The 17,864-nt window shown below is 44.5% G+C and overlaps 1 protein-coding gene across 3 annotated transcripts in view; it reads right to left on the bottom strand.

The window, feature by feature from the left end:
• IFT172 (intraflagellar transport 172) overlaps positions 1-17,864 on the bottom strand; it is a 33,328-nt gene that overhangs the window by 12,131 nt on the left and 3,333 nt on the right. For all 3 annotated transcript variants that reach the window (XR_002436897.1, XM_021391837.1, XM_021391838.1), the window contains exons 5-27: positions 16,717-16,782; positions 16,242-16,321; positions 15,195-15,282; positions 14,186-14,400; positions 13,973-14,096; positions 12,477-12,572; positions 11,429-11,590; positions 10,993-11,046; positions 10,296-10,399; positions 9,510-9,595; positions 8,906-9,018; positions 7,773-7,940; positions 7,253-7,389; positions 6,784-6,891; positions 6,167-6,251; positions 5,736-5,828; positions 5,326-5,403; positions 4,166-4,414; positions 2,098-2,176; positions 1,578-1,698; positions 991-1,135; positions 829-918; positions 345-442 (exon numbers count right to left, since the gene is read on the bottom strand). Coding sequence is in view for 2 of the 3 variants with exons in the window: in XM_021391837.1 (XP_021247512.1) it covers positions 345-442; positions 829-918; positions 991-1,135; positions 1,578-1,698; positions 2,098-2,176; positions 4,166-4,414; positions 5,326-5,403; positions 5,736-5,828; positions 6,167-6,251; positions 6,784-6,891; positions 7,253-7,389; positions 7,773-7,940; positions 8,906-9,018; positions 9,510-9,595; positions 10,296-10,399; positions 10,993-11,046; positions 11,429-11,590; positions 12,477-12,572; positions 13,973-14,096; positions 14,186-14,400; positions 15,195-15,282; positions 16,242-16,321; positions 16,717-16,782 (2,639 nt within the window). In the remaining variant the exon portion in view is untranslated. The remainder of the gene's footprint in view (positions 1-344; positions 443-828; positions 919-990; positions 1,136-1,577; positions 1,699-2,097; positions 2,177-4,165; positions 4,415-5,325; positions 5,404-5,735; positions 5,829-6,166; positions 6,252-6,783; positions 6,892-7,252; positions 7,390-7,772; positions 7,941-8,905; positions 9,019-9,509; positions 9,596-10,295; positions 10,400-10,992; positions 11,047-11,428; positions 11,591-12,476; positions 12,573-13,972; positions 14,097-14,185; positions 14,401-15,194; positions 15,283-16,241; positions 16,322-16,716; positions 16,783-17,864) is intronic.

The following is a 17,864-nucleotide window of genomic DNA, read 5'->3' as shown; positions in this document are numbered from 1 at the left end:
TGCTATTCTTAATCTAGAACTGACAAAAATAGTAACTTGGCTGGAAAACATTTCCATGGCCATGACAGAGCAGATGTGGGACCCTGGGGAAAAGCCTTGCGCTATTTCTGCTACGAGACACCCTAATCTCCCTTCTGTTCTGGTGGACAAAAATACATTAATTGTTCCCTGACTTCTCTTCCTACGACCTCTGAAATATCAGCTTTAGGGCTCCATGTGATGATAGTACATGGGATCTTTCCAAATCCCAGTCCCAAACTGCTCCTGTTCAAGGAAAGGGCTCCTTCTCACTATAGCAAATTTTCAGAGCTTTATCTTGGACTGGCAGTGAGGATAATGCTCACCTCTCTGCTTCTTTGTACTTGCCCTGCTTCTCCATCTCTTGGGCTTGGGTTATGTAGAGAGCAGACACATCTTCCTGGCTCATACACTTGATTGCCAGCTGCCAAAACAAACATACACGGGACAAGCAATTTCTTGATACAGAGTAGTGAAGTAGAAGGTGAAAATGAATCTCCTTCCCACTTCAGACAGGTGTGTAAGCTACATGCTCTGCAGAGAATTGGCTGTCATTTGTCACTGGGATCAAAGTACACAGGACCAAGCCCTTTGGAGAGCACTGTTTGTCACAGGCGCACCCACCATGGGGCTGCTGAAATAAAGTGGACTGTGCATACAAGGGACTGAATTCTTCCTTGCTTTCAGATGCCCCTGTGCCGACCCTTTAGCAACAGTGCTTGTTGATGGTGGCAAACAAGGCCTCTTGCTGATGAAGGACAATTCACCAAGTGGGATGAGGTCTCTAGAAGCTCTGGCTTTTGATTTTACCTTGTGAGCCTGTTCCCAGAGCCCGGCCTGCGTGTACATGTCAATGGCATCTTTGGTCTGGTTTCCTTTGATGTATAGCTCCTCTGCGATCTGTAGTGAGATGACCACAGTCAGCAGTCTCAATGTATACAGAGCAGCAATGATTGTGTTCTGTGGCCTCACCTGATACTCCTGTAGGGCTGCGTAGTGCTGAGCAATCTTGGGATAATATTTAGCTGCTGTCTGTTTGTCCTGCAAGTCCAAAATGTAGATGGCCTTCTTCCACTGCCGGGCTCCCAAAGCTGCCTCTATGGCCTTAATGGAGCACCTAGCAACAGAAGCATTACTTTTTACAGTCAGCCAGCAGTCATCTCCTCCAGCTGAGCCAGGGAGACCAAAGCAGTCTGCTGCTTGATTCCAGGATTAGAACAGCAAGAAGGACCTGAATAACTTCACAGTAGCAGCAGAGAAAAAAGCAGCCTTCAGGAAGCACGAGAACAAAGGTCTGGAATACTGGCAAAGCTAGGGGAGAGAATTAAGAACTAGGACAGCAGAGAAGACTAATTAGGGCTGAGAGATCTTGGAAGAAAAGTGGTGAGGAATCTATGGCTGAGCCTACAGAGGCTGCACAAAAGTACCAGGGGCACTGGCAAAGCAAGACTGAGGGCTTACTCTGAAAAAATAGCCTTACTGATTTAAGCAAATCGTATCAATTTCATAGCCTGCCAGGTTATGCTGCTGCTAGTTATATAGCCATCACCTGCCCCCACCTGGCTTCGATATAATGGTTAATGGCAGCATCCAGCTGTTTCTGCTGCACCAGATGGTCTCCCCATGCCTCCTCCAGCTTCACAACTTCTGCAGGAAATGCCAGGCGAGCCAGCTCCACTGCTGTAAGGGGACATGAGAGCTGTTATGCTGAAACCAGCAAGGAAGCAGAACTGTGAGGTAAATGTGGGCCTTGGATAGGGGATAGGGGTAGGGAGATGGTGACTCCCTAGACCACTCCAGCTCCAATGGGCTACCCAGCAATCTGGACCCTGTGGAGAGCGGGATCAAACCGATGCTGGTGCAATCAGCATGATCAAGACCGTGGGGAAGAGGATCTTGCTGTTGAGTTGTGTGTGTGACTATGTGAAAATACATGCATTGAATGAGGTGATACGTGGAAGTTTCAGAGCAACAAGGCAACTCTGAGCTCCAGGGCAATAGCTCATTCTGCCACCAGGCCAGAGTACCCAGGATCCTGCTGGGAAAAGGTGGGGCTGGGGGTAGAACATAGTACAGTACCTTTCAGGAAGGCATTGCCCTTGCAATAGCACTCCAGAGCCTTCCGTGCGTTCCCAACCCTCTCGAACAGGTCTCCTGCCTAATGACAAACACACTAATGACACACGTAGGTTACCAGTTTCCAGAGCTCCTGTCTCCCCACAGTATCCACCCTACCACTCTACTAGCCCCATCTACAGAGCTGTCAGTCTTACTTCTCCATCAGCTATGGCTTCCTCACTGACCAAGACTAATCTAGATAAAGGGCACTTCTAGGCAAGATGGCACATGCTGAGGTCCTCATCTTCTCTGTGGACCCACACACTCCAATTATTTATCTGGAGTATCACCTATTAATAAGATCATTTTTGTGGGATAACTTCTCTCTGCATACTGATAACGCAGCAACAGCCTTTTCTACAACCACGGCCCCTAGGAGCTCTGCTATGCGAATGATCATGAGTAGGGAAGTGGAAAGCTCAGTCTCTTGCAGGTTTTTACCCTGTAGGAAAGGACTGTGGCCATCAGGGTGGGATGTCTCAACACTTACAGAACGTAGAACAATATAAGAAAGGCCGTTCTGGCAGATCCAAGATTCATTTTCTTCAGTATTTTAACATGCTTAAGCATGTGTCTAGGGAAAGGTTACAAGAACAGAACAAGTATATAGCAGCCTTTCACTCATAGTATCTGTCTCCAGCCATTGTAGATGCTTCCTGAGTTGGTGTCATGATGCCCTCATATCATCTTATTTAATTGATTTTGACAGACCCTACAACTCTGTGATTTGTCTAATCACTTTTGGACCATTTATACCTTTGATAACAAGAAATCTTTCAGCAATGAGTTCTGCAATTATATTTTCAACCAAAGGCTTAAGGAAAGGTAATAGGTTTGGAAAAAAGAAAAATGTTTTTTATTATAAGACTGGTGAGGCACTGGCACAGACTGCCCAGAGACATGGTGGATGCCCCATCACTGGAGAAATTCTAAGGCAGGACAGGGCTCGGAGCAACCTGATCAAGCTATAGATGTCCCTGTACATTGCAGGGGAGTTGGACTAGGTGGCCTTTAAGGGTCCCTTCCAACTCAAGTGATTCTGTGATTCTAAGAGAAGCATACATTTCTCTTGGGTCAAAATGAAATGGTCACAGAACACCCAAAGTGAAATGAAACTGGAGAAATGTAATTAAAGCAGGATACATAAAATAGGCAAGCAGAAAGAAGTGATTTTTCACACAATGCTCAGCTGAACTGGGTATCTCACAGCCAATGTCGTAGATCCAAAAGTACATACAGTTAAACTAATAATTTGGCAAGCTCTTAAACCTAAAAATAAGCCTCCCCAGTGCAGGTAGACTATAGCCTGCAAACTGCTGGTAGCCATCGAAGTGCACTATAGGAAGCACCAGCACATATTTGCCTTCCTTGCTCTTTATGCATCTTTCTCAAGCATCTGCAAGAGGTTGCTGCTGGCCAGGATACCAAGCTGTGTATGGGTCAGATTCAGCACTCCTTCCTTGTATTAACACAATTACGAGCTATATGAAAAACATCCTTCTGTTTTAAAACTATCACCTAATGATAAGTAGTTACCCACTTCTTGTGTGACTAGATATAACCACTACCCTTCTCTGATATTCATAGTCCTTTGGTTTTCTTCTTTAGCTTTTCCATTTCAACTATCCTTATATGAAAGCTGTACCATCCTTTTTTCTGTTCTGCTATGAGGAAGCACTGTACAATTCCGCAGTGGTATCAAGTTTTCTGTTTCATTGGCAACTCCTTTTCTTGTTGGTTCCTACTTTCCCAGAGGCCTCCTTGGCTGTTACTGAACACTCAGCTTTGGAGACATGTCATCAGTGAGTTGTGATCTTTTTCCTGACTAATAACAGCACTTCTAGGCTTCATCTGTGTATGATGGATGAAATTAGGATTTCCTACTAAATGTCAAATGTGAATTTATCAGCACAGAATTGCATCTGCTACGTTCCAGTTCTGTCCCTCTCTATCTCACAGATGCAGAGGACAGGTTAAGAGCTTTCATACTACTAAGTAAGAAGAAGGCCCAATGGGGAGGACCACTTACCTGCTCAAACAGTTCTCCTCTGATCAGCGCTGTGGAGATCCTATTGATGACATCCCCATTGGTCATGAGCTCATCTCTGTTCATGGCCAGTCGTGCTGCCTTTGCTGGCAGCCCTGCCCGCAGGTACAAGCTGACAGCTGCCAGATAATCTCCCTGTCCCTCCTGGACCTCCCCAGCCTTCTCTTCCTGTTGGGTATCCAGCAGCCATTGGTAGTAACCCCGACGTAGCTTATCCAGCATCGGGTGTCCCTGTTGAAAAATGCATCATTGGTTGACCTGAACAAAGGCAAGATGTTGTCCTGCTGCTCCTGCAGGCTCTGAATAGCTTCACGGCACCAGACATCTCACCACCCAGTTAAACTAAGCAACTGCAGTTAGCAGAAACCAAAAGGCAAGCCCAGTGTACCACTGCATTACCCATTCTTTTGCAAAGCCCTGGCTACTCCTCAATCAATCTCATTATCCTTTCTTCCTCACTATTCACCAAGATTGTAATTCCATCAAAGCGACCTCCCCTTACATTCCTCCTTTATCACATTTAGACATCCCTTGATAATGTATTCCTCGATTGTCAGTTGCATGATCATGAAGAACCCAATGATTTTATTCCTGTGTTCTTTCTTGTGGACAAACCGGGCTAGCATAATCTTGCCTGAACCACATCTCTGATGCGCCCTGGACCTCTAACCATGTAACACTGTACTCTAGAAAATAAAAGCATGTTTGGCATCAGAGCAAAGATCTATCCATCCCCAAACCTTGTCTTTCTGCCATTAACAGCTACCTTGCTTATCTCTGCACTGGCTGTGTCTTAGAGACATCACTTCCTATTTAGCACTACAGTTAATTCTCTCTACATCCAAGCCTCCACACTTGTGCCTTGTTCTCCCAGTTCTGTGACCTGCTTTGGACTCTCTTTCCGATGGCATGAATTCCTCATTTCTTTAGCAGTCAAGGCTCCTTTGAGCAACAACCCCACCATCTGGAGTTGAATCAGATGGGGGATCTCCAAGGCAAGCTCAGAGTCTCTTTGGGAGCCTCTCCAAGCAGATGTGAGGTCCCAGCAGGGCAGGCAAAGTGCACCTAGACCCTGACTGGACTGAACCAATAGACTTACCAAGTAAGCACGGACCACAGTCCTGTGAATCTATATTCTGTACCTTGGCCTCAGCGACTACAATGCATTCATCCCACATGTGCAGCTCCTGGTACATGTCCATGGCTTCTTCCGTGGCGTTCTGTGTTAAAGAGCAGTGTCAAGCTGACGAGTCCATTAGCAGACATATTGCCATTGAGCTCTCACAACAGGCAGGGTTAGAAATGTAGAAAACATTTGAACATGTGAACCATGCCCTTTACATGGATATTGACCCTTTTTCACTCTCTTCCATCCCCTCAGAGCAATCCTACACTCTACACCTTGGAAGACAGAATGTCTCCTTCTATTCCAGGACAAAAAATTTTCTCCCAGGAACAAGAAACCTCTTTCTTCTCAGAAATCACTCTCAGATCACAAATCGTCCACTCAGAAATAAATGAGACCTTTTCTGCTCCTTGTTCCTTTATTCACCTGTTCCAGGAAGATCATCTCTGCCAGCTTGTAGTTCTTGTCCAGCATGGCCAAGCGGGCACGCACCAGGTAGTGGTCTGTACCATCTCCACCCTGCAGGCAGTTACAATTAGCTCAGTTGTTTTACTGGGGGAAAGAAAAGGCTCTGGATACAGTACAAGGGAAGGGAATGCAGGTAGGGTCTGTGTCATTACAGAAACCGAAGAAGACAGATGTGAATCACAGAAGTGAGAAGACAGGAGCAGCACAGCATGCAATGGCCAGCCAGAAGAGGGTCCTGGCAGGCCTGGATGAAGGATTATGTCAGTAGACTGTACAAGACCAAGTCCTGGTTTGTAGCAATATACTGTGGAGCTTGGACACAAGATAATGTGTATGCAAGCATTTACAGGGACGCGACTACCCTGAATAGCAGAAAAGGTTTGACTCACATGCTCTTGAGCTGCCTGGTCAGCAATAGCATTGGTTTCATGCAGAAATCGAGCCTTTGCCACATTGCCCAGAGCTGCAAAGCACCTGTGAAAAAAACAAAGCAGTTAGTCACTAATGGGTTTGTTGGCACCTTTGGTTTAAGACAACAAAATCAGAACCTCAGCAGCAAAATCATGCAGTGCAAAGTGGAGAGGTGGGTAGCCTCACCTCAATAGAAAGATTTTGCCAAAGTCCACGTTCAGATGTGCCCTCTAGCCCTGGTTTGTGGAGAAGCCATGGACATGATCAGCGTCCAAGCTTCAATTCCCTGCTCTTCAGAGATGTGCAGAGTTTGTCCATGTCTATCAGATCCCTGGAACCTTGCTATTGCACTGCCTTGGGTTGCCATCAGCAAAAGTTTATGCTACAAAGTGATATCCTCCTGTCCCCAGTACTATCATTACTGTCTAGGATTAAAGGGCAAAGTCATTGTCTGGAATAGAGAACACTTCATTCTCCAATGCAGTAAACGTTCCAGGTCACACAAAAAGTCAAACCTTTAGTTAGATCCTGGATTCTGTGAGGAATTCAGCAAAGAGTGTACAGGCCAGAAAAATGGTTTAGCTTTTTCCCATACCTCTCTGCTATGTGTAGCTGTCTAGCTTCCAAAGCTAGTTTGCTTAGGGTCTTCCACATGGCTTCAGTCTCTGTTGACATTTCCAGTGTCTCCAGAAATGCAGTAGCCCTTGAGACAAAGAGATTTGCAGACTTTCAGTAACAGAACAGAAGAGCTCTTTAAGCTGAGACTAGAGCTCCCTAACAAGAGTTGTACTGAAAATAGATACGTATGACGAGTTCTGAAGAAAACCACATAAAACAAGGCCTGACATATAGGGAAAAAATCAGTGAAGATGACAAAGCTGAGTACTCACTGCTGAAGGACTCCACTGTGCATTACAGCCACACCCTGCATCAAAATCATGCTCAGTACCTAAAACCTCAACTCAGCATGGAAAGTTATGCCGGATCATGGATCACAGACCCTCAGGTGTCTGCTGAGTGATGTGGAATACCTGCCACAACCACATGGCTTATCTAGCACTTACCTGTGATAATCCTCATCATCAATGGCAGTTCCAAACTCTATGAGACCTTCATCTAGTGTGTAGGACACAGTGTTCACCCCTTCGGAGACAATCACTTCAGTCTTTCCATCATTCCGTTCCAAGTTTACAACATCTCCCTAAAAAGAGTACACGTTATCAACACTCTCATGTTCTCCAGGGGTAAGTAGGGTTGTCGAGATGCTCTGCCAGCTGTGACAGCTCTACCAGATCAAAGTTTTGCTTTTTGAATGAGCTCATACCCAGCAGACATTGTCCTTATCACGCCAGAGGAAAAGAAAGAGACGCTGTGCAGCTTCTCCTATCTCCACACTCTGCCAAAACATCTGCTACGGAGCATTTCTGGCAGAGCAATATGAGACAGATGAGCTCACGTTTTGTCCAGGAGAAACCAGCAGTCCCCTTCTGTCCACTTTCTGCAATACCATCCTGCCTATTCCCACACACGTAAGCAAGATATATCAGAAACTGATGGAGGATATCAAAGACTCCAGAGTTTTACCTTCAGAGGAAACATGGTGACTCGCTCTGGAGCATCAATGTTATACCAAATGCAGAGGTTGTTTCTGCTCTGAGCCACCACCACATCACTGCCTGGGACCCACTGCACATAGGAGCAATAGTTCAAAATGGTAGTCTTGGTGCTGCTTCCAATGTCGTACAGCTGCAGCTAGATGGGGAAAGAGGAGAAAAAGGCTCAGTATGGCTCATGGCTGGGCTGCTAGCTCACATGAACTTGGTAGGAACATCTGAGCAAGCATATTGTAAATAAACATTGCCAACCCAGAGTTAAACATTTTCCAAGGTCTGTTGCTTGAACTTTCACACTGTTTTATTTATACATATTACTATTCAAGACATTTTTTAATCCTTGCATATTTTAAGCAGAATGCTCAGATCCTGCCTTCTTTACTAATAAGCTTATAAATATGTAAATCAGAATATACCTTGTGTAGAGCTCTAACAGGAGAATGGTCTTTTAAATCCTTCATGCAAACAGGGCAGGGGACCAAAAAAACCTTACCCTGCAATTCTATGCTGAACTGTCCATCCTAGGTAAAATCTTACTGCCAGAACTGCTGCCAGTAAACTGAGAGGGTGTTTGCTTGTGAAACTGTTACCACCATTCTGAGCATTGCTTTGTCCTGGGCTTACTAATACTCACTTAGGCTATGTTCAGTCACAGTCTGGGAATCAGCACAAGCCAAAGGTCACAGAGGACATGCTATTTGGTTGTGACTAAGCTGTTTTAGAGAATTAGTGTTCATCTCACAGATGTAACTCAAGCAGAGAATACCTTTTTAAATTGATATGTGTAAGTACAACATTGGAGTCCTCATCCTGAGATTCACTCACTTGCCTCCCTCTCTCAGCAAAAGAGTCTATGACCTGTATTTTAAGGAGTAATGAGATGGAGGAAGATGTCAAGTACCTACAGAGTTAGATATGACTGAAATCCAAATGTACGATGCTGCCAGCTCATGCAATCTGAACATGGTCTGTCTTTTCTAAAAGAATGGTCAAAAAATCACGAGTACTTCACATGTTTCTGATTTCTCTCCCTGCACTCAGGCATACCTGTCTTTACTTCTCCCAAGGTGTGCCACCTCGCCACACTCCCATGCCTGGCCTTACCCTCATCTTCTTGTCCCTGAAGAGTAGTTTGTGGCCTGTTTCATTTAGCTCCAGCCAATCAATCTTGCTGTCGTGGCTGATAGTGCCAACATTGTAGTTACCAACAAGGTCCACTTGGGAAAGAAAAAGAAAAAACAGTGTGAGTACCTAATGTGCCTCAGTGTGCTGAACACTTAGTGCTGCCCCATGGAGATCAGGTATCTGAGACTTAAATACTGCAGGATCCACTAGCAAACACACTGTGACATGAAAAGCAGACTGCAGTGACATTTATCTTGGTGCCTTATCATCAGCAGTAACTCCCTCCACCCTTCTATGAGCATGCACAAGATCACAGGCAGTACAGAACCCTGGGTCCCAGACACAGTGACAGCCACTCTACATCTCTGCCCACACAAGGCAGCTAACCTGCCAACAACAGGGAAGCCTGGTGTCTAGTGATCTGTTGACAGGCAGAGTGAATGTGAAATGAGCCTCCAGGAATCTGCTGCCTGATAGCACGAATCCAAAGAGGGCCTTCAGGGATATGCTACCTGGCACAGTGAATGCAAAGGAATTGGAAAGGCTAGCAAAATACAGGGGAGTGAGTGATGTACACATTCACCTGTTGCTATAGTCTTGATGTCTATCAAATAAGCCAGTCTCTTGTTCTCCTCCACGCCTCTTTGTTGTCTCTCATTGATACGGACACTATTATTTGAAAGGAATGATTACTGTTACTTTTACTGCTCTCTAAATTCAAAGGATCAAATCCCATCCTCCCCCTGCAAGACTTACTTGCAGTTAACCTAGACACATCAGCCTCCTGTAGTTCTTCAACCTGTGACTCTTGTACAGTACCTACAGCTGCCTCAAATGAGAACAATGCTTCTGAGTCACAGCTTCATTCCAGAAGCTGCCCCTTTGGACCCACAGTTCCCAATAACAAATTAGTTGTGATGCTTCCACCTCCGAGCAGCCCATGATCTTCCCTTCTCTCCTCTTGAATTAGTAAAGGGAGTATGATATTTTAGAGAGACAGAGGAGGTCCCACTTGCACCTAAAGTCCCCAGTAATGCTGTACTAGGGCCAGTTGGATACAGAGATGCCTGAGTACATGCACATGTTCCTTTTCAGGCAATAGCCAAATCAGGCTTGAATAAAAACAAATTAGAGGAAAATGGGCTCTGAAAGTGCTCCTAAAACGATGCAACTCTTAATCACAACTAAGCAATGAAACCCCACCATTGGTCACTGCCTGATGATGGTTCAGAAAACATGCAGCAATGTGTGGTCACATCCCAGTGCCTGTGAGCTACGTTCTAGTGAGCAGTACACTTTCAAGTGTATATATCCGAGGTCACTCCCACAGAACGTCAGTACTGGCTACACAGGCAGGTATGACACTTACCTGACAAGATGAGGATTCGCAAACTCTGTGCGGACAGACCCTAGGATGTCATTGCTTCCATATTCCACCAGTGTCAGCTCCCCTGCATTAAAGATCATGCAGACCTGTAAGAGAGAGGGGAATGCACTATTGCAGAAAAGCCAGGTAAGCACAAGTACCTACCAGTGACGTGAGCAGCAAAGGACTGCTGCAGACAAGTATAAATTCAAACCCACTAGGATGAGCAAGGACCTGCTTTTGTCTTCTTGCTGTGACTGTCTCAAGGCTGGTGATTTTAGTTCTGGGCCTATCGCTCCTGAAGGAGGAGCCAAGCTGTCACTCTGAGAGCTATCAGACAATAAATCTAAGCTTGCCCAGATCTTCCTGCTGTGCTAGACAGCATAGGATTCCATATAGTTAACATATTCTGTTTTCTGTATCCCTAATAGCCTCTCTGGCTGTTTATTCTTTTATCTCGCCTATGTGGTTATGACTTACACAGTCTTCACACTGGATTTGCTCTGTACCTGGCAAATGTGGAAAAACGTGGAAAAGGCAAGCATGGGGAGGAAGCAGATCGGGATGCACATGGAGAGGGTAAATCCCAGAAACAGATGAAAAACACTGTTTTCCAGAAATGTAGTTGTCACTTCTTCTGCCAGAGCACACGCTGCTTTACTTATCATTTATGAGTAGCACTCTGCCCCATCCAACTTACGTTCTCATTGTCAAAGAAGAACTTCTCATTCCCTCCAGATCCTTGCCAGGCTACCTACAATGCAACAGCACAGAGTGACAATGCACAGAGTGCACAATGGAAGGGTGAGACAGACCCTTAAAAAAGACAAAATTCCAACATGACCCAGGAAAAAAAGCTTTTCCTCATGAGGACAATAAAGCATTGCAACAGGAGACGAGAGAGCCTGTGGAATCTCCATCCTGAAAGGTTTCCCAGACCCACTTGAACACAGGCCTGAGCCATCACACTTGAATTTAATGTTGAACCTTCTTTGGATAAGTGGTTTGATAAGATACCTCCCCAAATCCCTTCCAACCTGAATTATTCTATGATTCTTTGAAAATAAATGCATTCATGTTTTGAGTTGCAAAGTTAAGCATTTGACATTCATGAAACATCATAGACTTTCCATTACCTCACTGAGCTTGTTGGAGTTGATGTCACCCAGCAGTAATGTGTCTGATGTATGGGCCACCAGATATCTGTCCTTCCCTAAGATCTTCACCTCATCAATCTCATAACCATAATGGGATTTCAGTACAACACGAGTTCCTGTTGAGAGGTTTTTCACAATGACCTACAGAAAGTAGGAAAACTATGAGGCCTGCTTTCCACACACAGAAGAAGACCACCGCCCCTGCCCTATGAAAGATTATGTAACAGGTGATATCTGGTTGTTTAGATATCCCCTCACATCATTTCACCCTGTTTTTTAAAGAAATCTTACAGTTTATTTTGTATGGGATGATGACTGCAGTAGAAGTGTGGGACTCTCACTTCTACCATTTAGAAGTTTCTAGACTAATTGGAGGACTACTCACACTCTCAAGGATAAGTCATCCTCTAGGAGTCCTGCTCTCTCATCACTAACTACAGAGGGATGCCTGGATTGCTCGTGCACCTTTACTACCTGATTTTGAACCAGGTAAAGTTGAATGGAATTAAACCACTTAAGAAGCCTGTATTTTACACAGAGGTACCTCAAACAAATTCACAACCTAGAAAATAAACTTCGTTGTCTTTGCTCCTATCAAATTTCCACCCAGACTTGATCCTGTTCCTGGAATATTCCCTAAGTCCTTCACAACAAGTTGCTATGGAGAAAACACAGATGTAAATGTGTACCAAAAATGCTTTGGTAACTTGCTGTGACGATTTTGGTGCACATTTTTCAAGGAAGTGTAACTGCTTTAAAGGGAGGAGAGAATGAGGTAGGTGGTCTTAGAGAAATACACCATTACTCTTAACTCTTCCAAGTATAGTTGGTAAGTTGTATTGGGGCTGATGCTAACTACTACAGAATTTACAGAATTCTCTCAGCAGATTATGAGGAATCTGAATGGTTGGGACAAGGACTGGAGACAGATTATGGACAGGAAAAAAGCTGATGACACAAAGAACTTCAAACACATTTAGTTTTAGTGAATGTCTCATTTTCACCATCTTATTGGATATTCTCTTACCTGGCTTGGTCCCACATACGTCATTTCAAATTTATTTTTGTAAATGCTTCTACGAAGGCAGCAGTCAAACTGTTCAACACCTCCACACAGAGTGCCCTGGGGAAACAAACACACTTCTTAGTGAATTCTATTAAGGAGTGGTATTCAGACCCTATTCACACAAAGAAGATCAGAGGTGCAACAGAAGCCCATGCATCCTGGCTCCTCTGCGGAACAAGCCCCAAGATGCATAAGGACCAGCCCTATCTTGACTTTCTTAAGAGAACAGGAAGACCGAAAAATTATAGAGAAACAGAGCTTACCAAATATTGGCACACACATGACAGAGAGAGGTAACAAAAAATAAATCACCTTTATCCTCATCTCCTTTATTCCCCATTATCGCTATTTCCCACCACCCCCTCTTCTGGCCTTCCAAACTCTCCTCCCTTCCAACAGAATCCTCCCACCTTTATCTCTTTATAACATCTCCACTCCTTCCAGCATTCACCTATCCCTTACTTCCTTCCCCTCCTCTGCAAATCTTTGTTCAATTAATTCTCTGAAAAGACTCTAAGGATTTTAATGGTTCTAAACTTTTTTGAACATACAAAGATGCATAAACTATCAAAAAGAAGTTGTAAATAGCAATTTCTTTAAAACTCATTAAATTACGCAGGGAGATATTTAACTTAATAAAGAAACATTTAACGAAAGATTAATTTAGAATAGGATATCCTGAGTTGGAAGGGACCCATAAAGATCATCGAGTCCAATTCAACTTAAAACTCAATTTAAAGAGATTTAAAGAATTACTTAACAGAGGAAGTCAGACCAGAGCCCATAGGCTGGAAGTAGAAAAAAGACAGCTCTGAACAGAAAACACAGCACACAGAGTATAAGAAACAGTTCAGATTTTTCTAGAACTGGTGCTAAGAGGAAGCAATGCTCATGAGACTGCCTTAGAGATGCTAAGCTGACATTATTGTGCTTTTGTCAAAAAAGGGGCTGTTACCACTGAGCCATTATACAACCATTCATGCTATCTTCCAGGTTCATTGAACGTATCACAGAACAGTTAGGACTGGCAGGGACCTCTGGAGGTCATCTGGTCTAACTCCCCTTCTCAAGAAGGAATCATCCAGAGCAGGTTGCCCAGGACCACATCCAGATGGCTTTTGAAGATCTCCAAGGAGGAAGATTCCAAAACCTTCTGGGCCAACCTGTTTCATCGCTCAGCCTCCTGCACAGTAGAGAAGTGTTTCCTGATGGAACCTCTTGTGATTCAGTTTGTGCCCACAGCCTCTTGTCCTCTCACTGGGCATATTGCACACCTGACTTTAGCAGTGGCCCTTGCACAAGGCCTCAGCCTAGGCTCCCTGCATCACAATCCTAGGTGATGGTGACTATTCTCACGAGCCCTCTCTGCACCACGTAACTCTGATCTCAGGGGAGTGCCTGAGACTATGCCTGGCATGTGACTTGTGGGCTCAAGGCTGCTAATCCATGATACAAACCGCACAGATCCTTGAACCATCCCTCTTCCATGCTAGAGCTGTGATGGTGTAGAGGTGAGGTATTTCTTTGGGTTTGGCTTCCTCCCAGGCACCACGGCGTGGGCTCCAGTTCAAAACCCTGAGCCTGTGAGAACAGATAAAAACACTGAAGAAATGAACACACTTGAGGGAGAAAGCACTACAAAGAGGAGACTTTACCGTCAGCCACCGTACCTATCATAGCTTCCGATGACAACAGCCTGGCCACCAGGACTGGCAGCTGCTGTGGTGAATTCCTTCTCTGAGGAGTCTCGGCTATAGTCAAAGGTTTGAATCACGTTGCCCTCCTTCCCATAAGCCACAATCTTCTTATCGCATCCTGCAGCCACGATGCTGTTCAAAGCCCAGGCAAGGGCATAAGGAGGACAAGGATGCATCACCAGCTTACCCTACATAAGACAGGAGATAAGATCCTGAACACATCATTGGTTTTAGCCCTCAGTTGAGCTCTGTAGTCTACCACAATGAGACCAGTATGCTGCCTTTCCATAAAGTCCAGTTCATGGGTGTTGGTTTTTCTGCATGTTCTAGGCTGTAGGAAGGCAGACAGAAACCAGAGCTGAGATATAAGAACTATTCCACTCATTTAACTAGGAGAGAAGATTGCTGATGTCAGTAAGAAGACCAACAACTAGGATGGGACGTATTATTAACCTGGCAGAGTACATTTTGGGCCCCTCAGTTTATCATGTTAGAGGGCAGACATGCTCAAACTGCTTCACCAAGAAAGAAAAGATCGAAGTAGGAATAGCATTTCTTCATCACAGCTTAAAGCAGTGAGACTGCTCCTTCTGGGGAGAAACAGGAGGCTTGGGAGAAATGCTGGGTGCCATAGTATCCTGTCCACAGGCACAATGTGAACTTGGGACTGTTGCCTGAAAACCCCACCCGTTCAAGCATCATTCTCCCAGTCTAACATGAGATCTTCCCAGACACATGAAAAACCTCATGTCTCACACACAAAATAAATTTGTCTCTTACTACTACACTCAGAGTAGTTTAAAGTACCTTGTTACTGCTCCAACTACATTAGTACTTTATTAAACCTATTCTAGCAAGCACAGACCGCAGCATCTCTGCAGACTTGCACTCCCTCTACAACTGATCACTTTACAGAGTTCTTGAGCTGGGGATTAAATTGTGTAAACAGGAATTTTGCTCACTGAATGAGGATCTTTGATACCTGTGATTCACCTGAGCCCTCATCGTCAAAGAAGAAGCGTACAATGGTTCCATCTGCATGGCCAGACAGGATTCCCTTGCCCGACACACTGCAAAGAAACAGACAGGATGATATAAAGTTGCAGTAAGACTTGCACCTTTGGTTTTCTATCCTTGCCTAAAGAAGCCAGTCCCAGGGGCAGGGCTGATGTTCCTCATCAAAGGAACCTTCACCAAAGATGAGTTGGGTGGTGAACACAAGAAGATGTAGTACTGTACCAGTGTCTGTAAAAAGAAAGCTGACAAAGGTATGGAGAGAGGAGAGTGGGCAATTAAGTATCTTCATCATGTAAAAACACAATAACTAACTTACTATAACTTACTATGTTACTAAAACACATAGAGGTTAAGGAAACTTAGGTGGAATAATAATAAAAATTTCTTATAACAAGGTGTTTCAAGCAATCTTTTCATTGAAACTCCTCTAGAAATGAGCTTGGGCATTGTGACACCAGTAATCCCTAAAAGCAACAAAAGTTGGAAAAAAAAACTGGACTAATACTCCACAACTAAGACCAATATCTATAGCATTATTGCATTGTGTACTTCTCTATGCAAGCAGGGTGAAGGAGTAAGGAAGAGGAAGCAGGCTTAATGTGATGTACATAGAATGAATACTTCTAATGATAATTCGTATATGGAATACAAATTCTATGAACACTGCCTTCTGTCTATTTCAGTCCCACATTTGTCATTAACACCTATCAACAACAGCATTTGTTGTTTTTCCTAATAATATTTCTAAACAACAGTTTAGAAATATGAGGAAAAGAGAGAGAGGGAGGGAGACTGGGGAGGAAAGAGGGGGAAGAGGAGGATGTGGAGAGGCCAGGTGTCAGATTTTAGAAAGTAATTTCTTCTGGAAAGTACTGGATTTTATCATATTGACAAGAACCAACAGCACAAAGACACTCTGCCAACCTCCCATATTGCCACAAGTTCTGCTAGGGCCAATGGCTGGGCAGGAGAATGAGCCAAAGCAGTGTAGCTGAAGCAGTTCCATACTTACTTGGAAGCCAGTGAGACCACGTAGGAATCCGTCCCATAAATGGTGGAAGACTTGTTGTTCTTTGTGTTTGCTAAACGAACCTGAGAAAGAGATCAGTATTGTTCTGTCCCCATACAGAGCCGTGCATTTCCTGCACTGTAATATCCCCAGAGGCTTCCCAGTTTATAAGCATCAGAAAGAATGGGAAGCTCATTTGTTTCTGGTAGGTTAGAGAACAAGTGGAAAAGCTGGCATTGCAGTCACACTTCCACATTTCTAGGAAGGCTCAGGAAAAGGACCCAAGGATCCAGCAGAACCTCCAAGGACTAACTGGGAACCAAAACCAGAAAATTTAAGCCAGCGGTGTAATCCCCTCATTGCTGATCAGTGTCCAAAGCCCACACAGTAATGGTTTGTACCCTGAAGCACAGGTGCTTGCAGGCTTCCATAGACCTTGCATGGAAAAGAAAATCAGGCAAGTAACAAGTTTCTCTACCTTTCCTTCAGCAAGACCAAAGACAATGGTATTCTCCGCTGGCCACAGTAAGCAGGTCACGGCGCTCTGCCAAAGAGGAAGAAAAAAGAGGTAAAAGCTCCACCCTACCCAGAAAGCTTCTCCTCCCACTGCTACATAAGGCAGCTCATGAAAAGTAAGAGCACTCAGACCGAGAAAGAGAAGAGATGTGGGCACTGGAATGGATCTTAATGTTGGATGATGACACTCCAGACTGATACCTGCACTAGGTGACAGTGAGCTAGGGTAGAGTAAAAGGCTGAGAAAAGCCAAAGCTGAGCATCAAAGTGTTTATCTACATTTTTCTCATTTACAAGCAAGACGGTTATCAGATGCTACCAAGTAGGCCAGGTAGAAACGGGTTCACTAAATCCAAATCAAGAGTTCTCAAAATCCGAGGTGTGGGGATCAGGTGAATAAATCTGACCATGAAACCTAACTGGAATAGAGGGACCAAGAGAGTTCAACTGCTTCACGTATAAACTGAAAAATTTCAGTCAGTAAGTTTGGGTAGAGTGCTCTCTGCCACATACAGGCAGAACTAGAGAAGCAGAACACTAAAAAGGCCAAGGACATAGCCTAACTGAAATTACAAACCTGAGGTACTGGAACACATGGAAACCGCGTATTTAACTGAATTCTGCACACTTTATATTTTGGTTAATGAGGAATCTCAGGGCCATGATGCACCTTAAAATTATGAACCGTATGGAAAAAGCAAAGCACATTTGGCTGGTCACATGTAAATCCAGTCTGAGTCTGACATGCTCTAAGGTAACCAGGTCACAGCTACCAGGCATTTTAACATATCAGTACAGGAACATACTGCTGCCTGAAGAACTGCAAGTTACCCTCAGTGAGTCTGAGAATCTTGCTGAGAGATACTCGCAGCAGTTTTGCCAGGACACAATCTCTTGGGTTTCCTGTGAATGGAGAGATGACAACACAGGGTACTGTGTGGGCACCTGAAGAGCCAATCACTGTGGCTGCTTGCTTCTTTTAATGCTGTGCCTGACAGGAGGACTGCCCACACAGTCAGTCCTTAGCATCCCTCCATGTTTTTCCAGCAGTTGCCCAAAACTCTATGCTACCAGTAGTCCACCTGCAACCTTGTGACAGTGCAAAACTTC

This window comes from Numida meleagris, chromosome 3 (assembly GCF_002078875.1).
Source record: "Numida meleagris isolate 19003 breed g44 Domestic line chromosome 3, NumMel1.0, whole genome shotgun sequence".
In the NCBI taxonomy this organism is placed as follows: domain Eukaryota; kingdom Metazoa; phylum Chordata; class Aves; order Galliformes; family Numididae; genus Numida; species Numida meleagris.
This window is presented reverse-complemented; position numbering and strand designations above follow the sequence as displayed.